Raw genomic sequence first — 15271 nt, 5'->3', positions numbered from 1 at the left:
GTCCACTGAGCCACACTTCTCACGCACTTGGCCAAAAGGGAAGCCTCGCTCCGGACTCCTCCCCCGCAGTACCTAATTCCTGTTTTTTGGACTGCCTTACTTATCAGCTGCTTTGATTGTTGTGTGCGTACAAGTGACACATGTCATATATTATTCATTTGTTCAGTATAGGCTTCTTAACTGAAAGCAGTTTTTCAAGATCACAAGCACAGACCAAAGTATTTGAAATGAGAAAAACTCATGGGTGTTTGTTAACTTCTGGGGGGCTAAGACTTTTTGTGCCTTTTTCTTTTTTCTTTTTTTTTTTTTTTTTCAGTTAAATGGAAATCAAGATCAAGTTATAAATCCTTGAAAGAACAGGGGTTTATAATTGAAATGTCAGCAGATTGCTTGCCAAAAGCAGTGTCACTAGATGGTTTTACTGGAGTTGTGCATTTTTGATGGAGTGTTTCTAACTAAACAGCGTGTAGGAGGTTTGCTGCAGAGAGCCTTGCTCTCTTCTAACCCTGAAATACTAAGTTCTTCTCAAGGGGGGATGAGACAGCTTTGGGAAACCCAGAAATAATTATTTCTAAAACATTTTTCACATAAAATAGATTTGAACTAATATGCTCATTTTCTTTTTAATATTAATTTTCAGATAGCAAAATAACTCAGTGGGAAGACCCAAGACTGCAGAACCCAGCTATTACTGGCCCGGTCAGTATCCTCAGGTTCTGGGTTTCAATGTCATATTCTGGTTGCATCCACATGTACATTTCTTGTATATGACTGTGCGCCTCAGTGTCACCGAGTAGTCTAACATTACTCCCATCTCCTCCTTACGGGAATTTCCGGGGGAGGTACTTCTGGGCGAGGTTTGGGTGCATTTGCCTTTTCGTGTGGCTTTCATTATGAAGGAAGAGAAAATGGTGTGATAACGGTAGCGAAACTAAACATTTTCTTTTCTCCATTCTAAAAGGGTGGCTTCTAAGTGTAACAATCAATTTGTCCTCTCTTCATTTTTATATGAGGCAAAGCCAGCCCTGTTTTTGCAGAATCTTGTCATTTCTTTAGGCCACCGGCAGTTAACGCATACTAACACGTTTAAGCTGTATTCTGAATCTCTTCCAGCGCTGAAAATCTGTAAAAGTTTGGGTGAGGTTGTCGCTAACCTCTGGAGCTGGCAGATAAGAACCCCTGTCTCCGCTGGCACACTTTCCCATAGCCCCTCGTGTGTGCGTTAGGTATGGTGCTGCCTGCTTAAAATGCCGCCGCACACTGTTCGTAAGGAAGAGTGGGAACCGGGGTCATTCACAATAAGGCACACTTGGTACCCAGGTCCTCTTTGCCTAGGGTGTCCTGTAGAATGGGGCCGGACTCCTCGGCAGGCAGTGCCTCCTGTCAGGGTTCGTAACAGCGCAAGGAGGTGACTTGGAATTACAGCAAGGGTGCCGGGGCCACAAATGATTACAAATTTGGGATTCTTTTAAAAACGGGAGGAGCACAAGAAAGTTAAACGTATTGTATTGAGTGCTGAGCTAAGAGGCCAAAGGGTGTATTTAAAGTATTAATTTCATGGCTTTAATCTGACTCCATTCAAATTGTGGTTTGAATTACAAAGGTAAGTCCATTTGGAAATTTATAATGCAGATATACCTTGATACCTGACATCCCTTTAGTTATCCGTTGGGTCTGTTTCTGATTTGTTCAACTGCATGGGTGCAGTTTACAGAGTGCCCAGTAATACTGGGTTAAAACAGTCCACTACTTTTTCTCTGTGTAGCTTTATAAACACCTGCCATCCTGCCATGGCTTTTTTTTTTTTTTTTTTTTTTTTTTAATTCACAATCACAATCAGTTGCTAGAATCACATGTTCTCTTCTCCATCATGAAAAACAGGTAAATTCGAGAAACAATCCTGTTTTCAACTGGCAGAATACTTTTAACATATTTCTCGGCCTTTTTTGAATCTCTTTTATGGTGTATTGATCATCTACATTCACTCAAGCACATAATCTTATTACTATTGCAAATTGTTTAGCATCATAAATCCAGGTAGATTTGCCCCCAAGAGAGTTCTCTGTTTCTTTGTTTTCTTAAAGAGCTTGGTTTACTCTTTTATTATTATTACTGTTATTTCTTTCAGTAAGAGTATGTGTGTTTAGGTAATTATCGGCTTAGTGTAGACATCTGGTCTTTGTTGTCATTCAGTTCCAAATATTTGGTAATTTCCATGTGATTTTTCTCCTTGGTTTATAAGTTATTTAGAAGGTGCTTTTAAGCTTCTAAGACTATGGGAGAATTTTTGCCTGTCTGTTTCATACCGATTTCTAATTTTATTGCATTGTGGTCAGAGTATTGAATGTGGAATATTGATTATCAGATATTTGAAACTTCTTTGGTGGCTTGCCCATTTTTTGTAAACGTTCTTTTGTGTTTGAAAAGAATGTGTATTCTGTCTTTCTTGGGTATAGAAGTGTTCTTTATATGTGTACCATTAGATCAAGCCTGTGGTGTTCAAATTACCCATTTCCATTTCTGCGTCTTTCCTGGCTGTTTTAGCTCACCAAGACAGCTATGTCAGACCCCTGGGGTGACTGGCTCCATCAAGCATTACATTCATTTTCCTGAGTATTTGCCTAGGATACCCTTTTCTGTCTCTTGCTGTGTTGTGTTCTTGCCTTCCCTTAGATTGATAGAATACTCTTTATTTTCTCTCATTTTTTATACTTGCTTGGAAGTTGTATTTTCTATTTCTGGTCTCTTAGTGTTTGCATTAAAATTTTTAACCAGCATCCTTGACTTAATGTCAAAATTAATCACTCTCTACTCTCCTCCTGGAAAATGTAGTACTTTAGGGAACATTAGTGCCATTCTTCCCACTCCTGTTTTCCATCATTCGCTAGAGTTTTAAAACTACCTTGTCTTTAAACTTTCCAAATCATCATCATTATTTTATCCTTTTTTTTTAACAGTCAATGCTTACCTATGTTACTTAAATGTAAACAGATTTCTTTGCCCACCACTGATCCTTACATTTTTTTCTGGTTAAGTTTTGTTTGTAATGACATATAACCTCTAGTTCATGGTTCCCAAAGTGTGGTCTACAGATCAGGAGCATCAGTATCATCCAGAAACGTGTTAGAAATGCAGATTTGGGGCCCCATCGCAGACCTACTGAAAAGCAGCAACTTGGGGAGGGGGCCCAGCCATCTGTGTTTGTCACGATCCCTCCCAGGGATTCTGATGCTCACTCCAGTCCGAGAACCTCTGCCCCAGCAGCAATTTCAGGGGGAGCCTGAGGGGTAAACTTGCTGAGTCTGAGAGGACTTATTAGACCTCTCTGTGAAGTGATAGTTTAGCTCATTATAGAATTCTCGGTTAACAGTTGTTTTTCTTAAGTGCTTTGGAGACATTCTTTCATGTCTTCTGGTCTCCTTAACTGATAATGAGAAGTTGGTTGTCAATCTAATTATCTTTTTTAATGGGTAACCCTCTTTTTTCTCTGGTGATTTTGAATTTTCCTCTGTCTCTGATGTTCTGCAATTTTACTGTATCCTAAGTGTGGTTTTAAAAACTTGATTCCCCTTTGGACTCACTGTGATTCTTCAATATTGGGATCATGTCTTTCCTCCAGTGTAAAAAAGTGTCAGTAATTATTTCTTCACCTGTTGCATCTTTTTCTCATTCTTTCAAAACCTCTATAACAGTGACTGTGGGGTCATTGATTCGCTTTCACAGTTATCTTCCTTATCTCTTAGCTTCCATATTTCTGTCTCTTTTGTTGCTGTATATCGTGGGCCATGCTCTTTCTGTGAATCTTTTCCTAAGCTTTTTATATGACCTATCTTTGTCGGTTTATTTCGTCTATTATTTCAGTGACTGTGTTTAATTGCTCCAAATTCTCTTTGCTCTTTTTTAATTTGCTTGGTCTTTTTCACTATTTTTCTGTCCTGTTCTTTTATTATTTTTTTTAATTTCTACTTCCAGCTTTTTTAAATCATTCTTAAACTAGCATCTTTTATAGCCTTTTTCAGATTATTATCTCTGGTCCCAGGAACATGAACTATTTCCACTTGTTGTGTCTGTAGAATCCCCTCGGTTGTAGTTTATTGCCGAGTTCAGTTTATAATTTGTGTGTGTGCTCATCCTCATTTTGTTTCACATTGGGCTTTTATAAGTTCTGATCTGTATTTGCTATTAACCACGTAGCTTGGGTTCACCCACCCCCACTGAGCATAATTATGGATTTCATACCCACTTTGGTGTAGCCTTGGAGTATGAATTTATTACAGGTCTGTTTCTTTTTCCTTTTTCTTCCATTTATGGTCCTGGACAGAAGGTAAGCTTCCGTGCAACTTTCCTGGGCCAGTGGGTAGAGTTTTCTTGTCCCTTTTTCAGATGTAAGTTTTGAGCAGGGAACTCGGTTCCGGCTCCCTCGGTCACACAGATTGTCGGCCAAGTCCGTGTCCCCACGTGAGGACTGAAGCCCAAGCCCAGACACCTACGTCTAGCTCCAGTGCCTACTTATCTCTCTGTGTTGAGTCTTTCTGCTTATCTGGTACCTAGAGTTTCTCTTTTTCCCCAGTTTTAAAAGTATTTATTAGGGGAGAGGGGACCCTTTCTGTGTCAGCCCAGCGCAGCGTTACCGTAAGTCGATATACTGTCTGTTTAACAAATGTCACCATTAAAAGCTTTTGTAAAGTGCTCCCCATGCTTGCTGCTCTTATGAGTACTATCATGCTTGTGTGACACTTTGTACTTTGCCAAGAACTTGATAATCAGCTGCTTTGATGCTCTCAGCAACCCTCTCTGGAAGGGAAGGACGATGTTATCGTTCCCAATTTGTCAGAAGATTGGAAAGCTAATTTTGTTGCCAAAAGTTCCAGCAAATGTCAGAACTGGGACCAGCACCTGAGGTGTGCTGGTGACCCCACCAGTGTCCCGACGCCAAATGGGAGCCCCTCTCTCCAGAGAGCTCCGGTGTCAGCTAGACAGTAATGACGTGAAAACATTTCGAGCCATCTTGCATAATACGTCAGGTTTCCTTTGGGCTCAAGAGAAAAAGCATATGTAATGCAGAGCAAAAGAGCTTTAATCAACAGACATGTAATTTTTTAACTAGGCTTATTTTACAAGGTAAATTGTGTGGAAGAAAATATGCCAGATTTTCAAGAGAGAATAAATAATTTGGCCAAAACCAGAAGTACGCGGCACACATAGTTCTGTCCCAACCTCACACTTGCAGACGTCTTTGTCCTGCTGCGTTTTTGGACTCTTTTCAGGAGGAGAACATAAAATCCTACTCTTATTCCTTTATAAGAACTACCTCTAGAGAGAAGGGATAAGCACTGGAGAACGATAATGATGTTTCAACACTCATGCATCCTTCCACGGAAGAGGACAGGCCAGAATATCCCCGCGTTCTATGTCCACCCACATGTGGTTGACACCTTCCACCTTATAAGTTAGACAAGGCAATGGATGTCACAGGCTGGGGGCAACAGCTTGCAGTGGGTCCCATGGGAAAGTTTTCACTTAAGACTGTTGAACTTCACCATAATGAATGTTTAAGCATTTTTTCAACATTTTCAGGGGGAAACTACAAAGATAATTTCTGGGAATCAGATTTTTGGAAATGGAAGTACCTTCAAGTTCATCTAGTCAAATCCTTCGGTTGTCCCAGAGCTGGCTGGCAGGAGGGTCTGTTCCCGAAGTCAGCCTTTCTAAAGCTGGCATGGCATAATGCAAGGAGATAAAATATTTTTAGGTATATTTCCCTCTCTCACACCTAAGAACATCAAACACGTGGCCTTCTCACGGCTTTGCACTCACGGTCCCCAGCATCACGTGCCCCCTCCTGTCACTGGTTTCTGCCCAGGCACCCCTTTCTCAGAGGTGCCTTCCTTCTCTTTCCTGACCAGCTCCTACAGAATAGCCTCCCAGGAGCTCTGTCACTTTTTCCACATTTACCACTATTTAGTCCTTTGTTCCTCGTTACCTGTTGCTCACAACGGCTTGTAAGCTCCAGGAGAGAATAGGGAAAGAACTCTTTGGTTAATGTACCATGACTTCCCTGGCACCTAAAATACCTGGCACCGAGTGGGTGCTCAGGAAGTACCTGTTTGAAGAACTGGCAAATGAACCACCGAAGAGTGAACAAATAAACTAGATAGAAAGTCTTCGTTTGTTATGGAATATAGTATTGGAAGAGCAAAAAACATGGTGATACCATGAATGGCGTAAGTCAGAACAGTATATCCTTTTCCTTATACTGCTGGTTGTCCAGATACTGACACAATTTCTCCCTTTTCCAGAATATGAATTCATACGTGATTTCATCAGACTAAACCCTGTCCAGAATAAATATATGTGGTCAAATCCAGAGTTCAGTGGAATAGTGAATGAAGAGTGGATTAAAAACGAAGAGAAGACCCTAAGTAGTATAAGCTGTCCTAAGATATAGAAATATGATGTCTTTATTGCTCTTGAATTACAAAGTGAAACACCGACATGATCGTTGTTCGCTATAAGAGTGGTTGTTTTTGTTTTGGCTTAGCTGTGTGTGTGACTGTCTTAAAAACAGTGTGAAGGAAGGAAGGAGGCTTATGTTCATTTCTCCTCTTTCGGGTCAGGAATAAGCAAGGTGAAGGGACGAGGTCTGGAGTCTGGAAACACTTTACTGAGGATCCGTATATTTTATTAACTGAGCCCAAAAAGATATCAGCAGAACTATTCTTGCCCAATGCACACTGTTTGCCAAAAAGCAATGAGTCATTCTGGGTAACTGCCACAGTTACATCCATGTAGACGCAAAAGCCAGTCCTTTCTGTTTCATAAAATATATATATGCCTTTTCAGTAGCCTGAAGTCAGGGATCTGGCCATTTTATGCTACTTTATAACACAGCAGGTAAAGTTTATTTAAATGACTACATTAAAATGTTACTACTTTGCCTAAAGAGACCCCAGACCTTTTGAGGAATGCATGATGGTTAACTCAGTTGCTGAACCCACCTTTGTGGTATCATTGCTCTGCTTCAAAGGCAAGGCATTAAGATTGAGAGAAATCCTGGCCCAAGTCTTTGTTAAATAGTAAGGGGCAAACCTGGCTTCTGGATGGGGGACCTTTCCAAAGCACTGTCTTACCTGATCTTATAGTCCTTGATAAGAACATCAGTTCAGTTGCCTTTCTGCTCATTCTATGTCCTCCCAAAGGTTTTTAAAAGCATGGCGGTATGGGTCAATTTGGGTTTTTTTTTAAGTATCATAGCTAAGAACTCATATCTCAATGACAGCAAAAAAAAAAAAAAAAAGAAAAGATTATGCCCTGACTCATATTCAGACAAAAGTTGTATTGGGAAGTGTATTTTATGTAGCCTATCCCTAAATGACTTCTTGAATAGCCATATAGGTGTTTTCAGGGGTCAAAGTCCTGTTCAATGCTGATCTGCATTAATCATTTCTAGAACTTTTCCATGTGCTGTGCAGAAATGTAAACTTCAATATAATGTGGAGTATAAGAATTTTAAGGTTTATAATTCATGAAATTCTCTTAAATGGTGCCTCAGTTTGCGTAAAATTGTAAGCGTATTATTTATATTTGTAAATTTATCTTCTAGGCGGTTCCTTACTCCAGAGAATTTAAGCAGAAATACGACTACTTTAGGAAGAAATTAAAGAAACCTGTGAGTAACATGCTTCCAAAAATGCTCCTTTAGTCCTCTGTAAGTTACTGAAGTGACTTCCATGAGAGCAATTCGTTTGTTTCTTTTCCACTTATACTAACCCTTTCCTTCCTTTCTCACTGCATTTTGATCCACCTGGATCTTCAATGTGACTTTTCTTTTTAACAGAAGTGGTAAGTGAAGATTAACTAGTATTACATATCAAGTCACCTGAATGGGTAATTTCCTATGTAAGACATAAGAAGACCGAAATTATTTTATGGGAAATAAAATAATTCGAGACCTAGTCAAAAAATTCTGAGAAGCTTATGCAATTGCTTGTGTTATCTCTAATGAAGCCTGCATCCTAGTTAGAAAAGCGGTCAAGTCCTTCCCTTTAAATTCAGAAGTATAATTTTAATTATACAGAGAAGGAAAACTCTGACTCCAAAAAACCTCCGCTGCCTTGCGGCATACCTCTTCAGGGGAAAGGCTAAGGGAGTAAACCCCGACAGAAAATCCGGAGCCGGAGTCCCTAAGGCGGTTTGACGTTGTAGTCAACACCGGCAACTCCTGCGGCGCACCTGAAGCCAAGCTGTATTGACTCCGTCTTTCCCTTGGATCCTTCAGCTGCGAAGAGAGGGGGGGTCTGCTGCTTGGGCAACAGCAGACCCTCCATATCACCCTGCCCAGGCTCTGTAGCTTCAGCTTGACTGGAGAGGACACTCCAGCGTCATCGCAAGATGTCGATTCAACACGGGAGGAGACAGATACCGTGTCACTCCCGAGTTGGACTGCACAGCCATTCTCGGCGGTGCAGATAGACTCTTAAGAAGCTACACCATCGTCTCTCGAGACGGACGGCTGCCGACGACGACGAATTTTAATTATAATAATTAATTATAATAATTTTAATTATAATAGCTATAACTATAATTTATACTACAGAATGATAATATTAGGCATATTAAGACCAAGTGTAATTTTCAGATTCAATTTCTCACTGGGAAACTCTCTCAGATTTCTGCAAATCTGAGAAACCCTGGAACGTTTTTATAGGCAGTGTTTAAAGTTACAATATTTTCTGCTGACTCGTCGCCCCAAATTTTACAACATTATACTTTCTGTTTTCCTCGGTGATTTCACGTCTCTGACATAGGTTTTACCAATTTTCTCCTCAGTTTGCACATTCAGTGTTTGTTTTGGGTTTGGGGGTGTTTTGTTTGGTGTTTTCCCAATGGGGGGAGGGGAGGGCCCCCCACTCCAATCTCCCCGGTTTGGCTGTGCTCCGCTGCTGTCTCTCCTGCTCCGCACCCCAGTCGGGGCCTCACTCCCTGGGCTCTGCTGTGGATGGGGCGCTGCTAGTACCCAGGTGCATGAGAGGCGGCCCCTCCTCGGAACACCCACATCGGGGCTCTTGGATAACTGCTCTTGAAATGACTCAAATTGGAACACATAAAATCCCCACAGAGTATCTTCCTGAGTCACCCGCGTCACCCCCGGGAATAAGAGACGACTTTGTGGACTTCGCTCTGTGCGGCACTTTCACCCACTCACTCCACAAATCCATCATCGTGGCAAGGCTGCCTTGTCTCTCCTCTTTCCAGGGAGCAGTTACAGCTTGTCAAGTGCTTCTTTATTTTCATACTTCGTCCCTGTGGCCTTTGGGGTGCTTTCCCTCAACTTGGCATGATAATCAGGGCCCCTCCCCTTGGCAACAGAACCAGCCTGTACGCATCATGGGCCATGTGGACCAGCTGGAGCCCCTTCTATAGTTGAAAATGCACCCGTCCTGGCCAGGCGGGGAGTGTTGAGGGCTTTGAGAACCTGGACGCAAGTCACTTTCTTTAGCAGAAACGGTATATGGAGTTGCCCATATTTCAGTTGCGCCCCATGATTATCTATAAAAGGGGGACAGCCCGGCCATGTCCTGCTCAGCAGGGTTCCTCTCTGTGTGTGTGCAGAAAAACCCGCAAAGGAGGGAAGCTCGGCTGGGACCATTGGTCACTGCTTGTTTGTTTGAAGACCGCCATCCTTTCTGTTCTTTGATGTAAGGTGTAGGTTTACGACTGTGTGACCGTGGGCTCCTTTTCTTTGTCCTTTCACGCAGGCTGATATTCCAAACAGGTTTGAAATGAAACTACACAGAAACAACATTTTTGAGGAGTCCTATCGGAGAATCATGTCTGTGAAAAGACCAGATGTCCTCAAAGCCAGGCTGTGGATTGAATTTGAATCGGAGAAAGGCCTTGACTACGGGGGCGTGGCCAGAGAATGGTTTTTCCTGCTGTCCAAAGAGATGTTCAACCCCTACTACGGTCTCTTCGAGTACTCTGCCACGTAAGTATGTGGAGCAAATTCGGAATGGGTCCCTGCAGAAACGGCTTTATTCTGAAGAGTGCCAACTTAATGACAGAATAAGCGGCTCACTCTTTTGAAATGAATTAACCCTGCTGATTTCAGTCCAACACGCACACCCCTTACGAGTCTAGAACAGGTTCTGCCTGGAACTGGTGAAGTAATGTATGCTGTGAACACCTAAAAATAATTTTTTTTTCTCATCTGTTGGGTTCTTGTCATTGAAATTGAAAATGTGCTAGGTACTTAGGGGAAGAAACAACAAGCAATTGTCATTTGTAATGTTATGTTAATTCAGGAGAATTCTTCAATGTCAGAATTCAGAAAGTCATCATCATGGGGACAAAAGTAGTTTCTGGAGTTACTCTAGGTTAAGGCAAATTATGGTGACTTTGAGGAGGACGCATTTTTCAGGATCCAAAGGACCATGCCCTCCCTGGTCCTGTCAGGGAAGAATCAGATTCCCTCCAGGCATTAGGACCTCATCGTTGCCACGCCTGGCAATGAAGATAGATTCAGGTGCTTTCTTGGGAATCCAGCACAGGCTGCCTGCAAGGCCAGCCATCCCTGCTCCAGGCTGTGGAGACCCGAGCACCTTGTAGAATAGTTGCTCACTTTGCTGATAGGCAGCCTCCACTCTCAGGGGGCTTGGTTCTCCCACATCTCCCACCTGGGGCCAGTCTCCTGGGAGCACTGTTGGAAGGCAGCCCCAGATCCTACCCAGTGGCTCCAGCCAAGACCCGCCTCGCTTGTTTGCTGGTGTCCCAGGAGAAAGCTCACTATGTAAAGTTGATCAAAACCATTAAAGAGGCAGGCAGCATAGGGGGGCAGGATCCTCACCTCTCACCTCCATTCCCAAAGGTCCCCTGAAAGAATCTGTCTATGGAGCCCAACTGGAAAACCACCGATTCTCATGATTTTGAGACCAAAGTCGGACACGGAGACATTTTTATGGTTTGCATTGTTAAGGCAGCTGCTACCAGGGCCCTTGGGGCCTTTCAGGGCTGATTGGTGGTCAGACCAAACATTGGGCCCATGAGCAAAATCTTAATCTCCAAGCCCAAAGCCTCTCACAGAAATGAAGCTGCCTCCTCCTCAGAGAACCTATAGTCATTGCCAGCCCATTCAATCCCACTCCCTTTGCTATGTGGTTATTCACATCTTCCCACGGTATTTGGCTGGAGCCTATGAAATTGACATTTTTGTAGATCAAAAATATCCAAATATCAACACTCTCTTACGGTTTAACTGACAAAGGGCACATGCACCAGCTCTAGGACCTCGGTCGTTGTTGGTGACAGAAAGAGACTAAGTGCTGAGTCTCATTCTCTAGCTGACACCTTTCCCCATCAGGGCCAGAGTGTCTTGTGGAAAAGCAGTAGTACCATGAAAGTTAATGACAGGTGGCAAAGGAAAACGCAAATTCTTGCATTTCTTCTCTAACAATATGCATGAGCTTTCCCTCTCTTTCTTCCCCAGGGACAACTACACACTTCAGATCAATCCCAATTCAGGCCTCTGTAATGAAGACCACTTGTCCTACTTCACTTTTATTGGAAGAGTTGCTGGTCTGGCAGTATTTCATGGGAAACTTTTAGATGGTAAGTTATTTAAAATTTTTGAAGTAATAAAAATAGGACAGGGCTGTCTGTGGTTCCTTATGAGGTATCTTATCTTTCCCATCATAGATGTTGAGCAAAAGCTGCCCCTGGTCCTTTGTAATTCATTGAATTGTTATGTTTTGCCCACAATGGAGGTGCTTTTCCCAGCTGTCACCTTAATTTGAGCACTGAAAATACTGTGTCAACACAGTTTAAAATTTTCTTACAAAAGAAACGAGTATGAAGCACAGAACATTCTGTAATTGTGTATTTTCTGCTTTGAAGAATAACTGTTTTTTAGCAAAAGCTAGATTCAGTGACAGATGGAAACGCTAATTGAAAAGTTTATCAGAATGATCTGATTCATCCCATATCCTACCAGTGTTTCTTTTGTCTCCAAGTGATTATTTTTATTTGAATGTGAAGAGACTGTAAATAATTTCAAAGCAATGCTATAACTCAGCTTTGACCTTAACCCCGGGATCACCGCTACCCAGAGGGCATAAATGAATCTCGTTATTATGTAGAGCACTGGAGCCATGGAAGAACTTCAGGGTACCCTGGAAGTTAGCCATCAGATTCCTCCCTGGCTATATCTGTAGACTTACAATAGGGACTTCTCATGGATTTGGTCCTTTCAAAAATACTGCCCTTGAGGGAGCACTTCAGAAATCACCCCTGAGGAAGGAGACTCAGAAATATTTTTGAATGATTTGAGGGTGAAATGGCTGAGGATAGACGACAGTAAGATCTGAGATTGACACTGCAGTTACTGTAGAGAGTGACTGCCTCTGTGGGGCCTCAGCTCGTCCGATAAGTAACTGATGTACCCTCTCTGCTTCATCCTTCAATTTGTTTTTACTGTTACTCGCGAGCTGATGTTGATCCTCTGATTTCAATGTTCTGTTTTTAGTTGGGGAAATAAACACTTCTTTTCACCAGAAAGAAACTACATTCACTCTTTCTGTGTACATATGTCGTGTGAATATATTTTCATTTTTATATTGAAGTCATGCCATAGATTATTTCAGCTGTTCAAATTCACTTCAGCCTTTTCTTAGAAGATCAGTCTATATACCTTCCACCAAGTGAGTAGATGCTCTTAGTGGCTGTGGGGAAATATAGAGAAGTGTCAGATATGATCGTGACCTCAGTGAACTTATAATCTAGTGAGGAAAACAAAACGCAGAAGACTCACAGTGGTGGCGTTCAGTGGAAGGGGGAATACGGAGAGTTGTCTGAGGAGATACTGATATGGCTGGAGGGTCGGGAACACTTTCAGGATTAGACACACCTTTGCCAGCGGGCTGGGAGTTGAGCATTTAGAAGCTGGGACCATTGCAGAAGAGCTAGCTGGCTGAGCCAAGGCTCATGGAGGGAGTCGTGGAGAAAAGCAGGAACAAATGGGGGAATCCAGGGGACACCCACAAAAGGTGATACCAATGGATGCCAGGAATTGCAAAATGGAGAGCCAGAGTGCCTACAGGTGTGTGTGGAGGGCAGCGTCTTGTTTCTTGAAGGCGCGGCCACACATCCTTGTATCGGCTTCCTCCTCTGCCTCCCCAGTCACTGAAGGTGTTTGAGTCTACAGCCCAGGGGCTGAGGCAGCGCGCAGACAGGGATCCGCGGCAGAGGACTGGTGACTGATTAGATGGGGCGGGGCTGGGGTTCCAGCGTCCCCAATGAGGAGGCGCGTGGTGCTGACCTGACTGTGAACAGGGTGGATTCGGGGGCCCTGTGTGGTGAGTGGGGGGGTCATCCTCACTGCCCTCCCCTCAGGCCTTCATCAGCCCTCCCCTGGAAGATACACGTTCTTCTAACTGGTTTCCCTCGTGTCCTTGTCCCCTCCTGGTTTTCCTGTCATTCTTGCCCTCGCATGATCCTGAGATGCGGGGCGAGTTTCCACCTGGCCTTTCAGTGACACCCCATTGCCCTCACCCTCCCATGCAAACCCTGCACTCCCAGTCCCTCCTCTGACCTGTCCTCCCCAGGACTCCCTATGCTTCCGCTCTGACAAGCCGCAGGCGAGTCCCACTCTTGTCCCTCTGCCTGCAGTGCCCTCTGTGCCCGGTTCATGTGCCTTGTTCGCACCGCAAAATCCTGCGGGGCCTGAGGCCTGTTTCTCACCCCCCAGGAGCCTTTTTGACCTCTGGACCGCCTCTGAGAGAATAATGCCCTCCTTCCTAACTCCCCCACCCCCCCAAAAAGGCAGGCCCTCGTCTGCGTGGTCACAAATTCCTATCGAAGGTGTTGGATTGTTCTGTCCTGTCTCTCATTTGAATCGAAGGCAGGTTCATCTTGTATTTCATTTCAGATACTGCTGTTAGTATCAGTGATGTGACACTAACCCAGTTTCCATCATGTTTTAGGCTTCTTCATTAGACCGTTTTACAAAATGATGCTGGGGAAGCAGATAACTCTGAATGACATGGAGTCTGTGGTAAGTCACTCCAGTTCCTCCCGCTGGACACTGGGCCCCTCGCGCCTTATGGGAAAGCAGCGCCACCATGCTGCAGTCACGCCCATAGTCATGGGTGTCGCCGTTCAGTGTGAATAACAGAGAATTGCATTGATCTCCCTAATCTTCCCAATAAGCAAATCACGTGTCCCACTAACTAGAAACATGGCTCCTGGGTTGGATAGGCCCGCATCTCAGCTACCTCTGCTCCCCCAGGGTGGGCGTGACCCATGTAAATCCAAGAGCCCCCTGCAGACCTCGTCCCAGCCCGTTTTCCATTGAAAACTGCTAATGCTGATCATTTAGAGACTCATCAGCTTTTCCTGCTTTCTGACCTCAGCAAATGGCAAGGGCCCAGGCCAGAATGGTAGCTAAGGGAAGGGTGAGTGACCCCTGCACCTGGGGAGGAGGAAACCAAGTTAGAAAAGGCAGACCTCTGTGCCGTGATATGGGTTTCCATGTTGCGTCTGACTCATTTTCTGTAGGCTGACAGTTTTAGAGCTGAAAGGATTTTCTGTAGAAAAGAAATGGATGTGCTTTTCATCATCTACTTTTTGCTGCTGTTTTTCTTTTCATTTACCCGTACGCCCACCGCCTACCTCCGAGTGCAGGTGTGTCTGCCCGAGCCCCAACGCACGCGTGCAGGGCCATTGACAGGCATCGCTGTCCTTTGGAGTATTTGTAGCTCCGCTCTCACGTCCTGTCACTCAAGCCAGGAGGCCCACTGGCCTCGCTGTGACGTGGACTGTGTCTGTCATGTGGTTGGGTCAGTGAGCCCATGTTCTCGTTCCCGACGATCACCGATGGCTGTTTCTCTGCACAGCGTCTATGTGTGAAAGGAGAGGAGGACCCCAGCTGGGAACCTGAGCCCACTCGCTGGCTTTTCCAGGGGAGGGCTGCTAGACTCAGCCACGGGACCAGCCTCACATTTCTTGGCAGCTTTCACCTTTGACCTGCGCTTTATGCTTTTATTATGGTACAATGAGGAAGCAAGGCCCACAGGCATGTCTATTAAAGTCATAATTAGTTCTGGGCCACAGTTTGGCCATCTCAGAGCCTGGTGTCCCAGCCCTGGAGTCCCTGAGAGAGAGCAGGCCAGGCCCTGGCACCATGTCCCCAGTCCTGCCTGTTGGCTCACACTGACGCAGAGAACCGTAAAAGCCCAGGCAGAGGCGGGACTTAAAACCCTTGTTCTCCATTCTTTCT

The 15271-nt window shown here is 44.1% G+C and overlaps 1 protein-coding gene across 12 annotated transcripts in view; it reads left to right on the top strand.

Annotated features, from left to right (window-relative positions):
- Positions 1-15271, top strand: part of NEDD4L (NEDD4 like E3 ubiquitin protein ligase) — a 307610-nt gene that overhangs the window by 274609 nt on the left and 17730 nt on the right. For all 12 annotated transcript variants that reach the window (XM_090285449.1, XM_090285450.1, XM_090285451.1 and 9 more), the window contains 5 exons: positions 641-699; positions 7604-7669; positions 9759-9988; positions 11486-11607; positions 13977-14047. In XM_090285449.1, the coding sequence (XP_090141575.1) occupies positions 641-699; positions 7604-7669; positions 9759-9988; positions 11486-11607; positions 13977-14047 (548 nt within the window). The remainder of the gene's footprint in view (positions 1-640; positions 700-7603; positions 7670-9758; positions 9989-11485; positions 11608-13976; positions 14048-15271) is intronic.

The sequence above is a fragment of the Furipterus horrens genome, unplaced genomic scaffold, assembly GCF_987537825.1.
Source record: "Furipterus horrens unplaced genomic scaffold, mFurHor1.1.pri manual_scaffold_8, whole genome shotgun sequence".
Classification (NCBI taxonomy): Eukaryota; Metazoa; Chordata; class Mammalia; order Chiroptera; family Furipteridae; genus Furipterus; species Furipterus horrens.
This window is presented reverse-complemented; position numbering and strand designations above follow the sequence as displayed.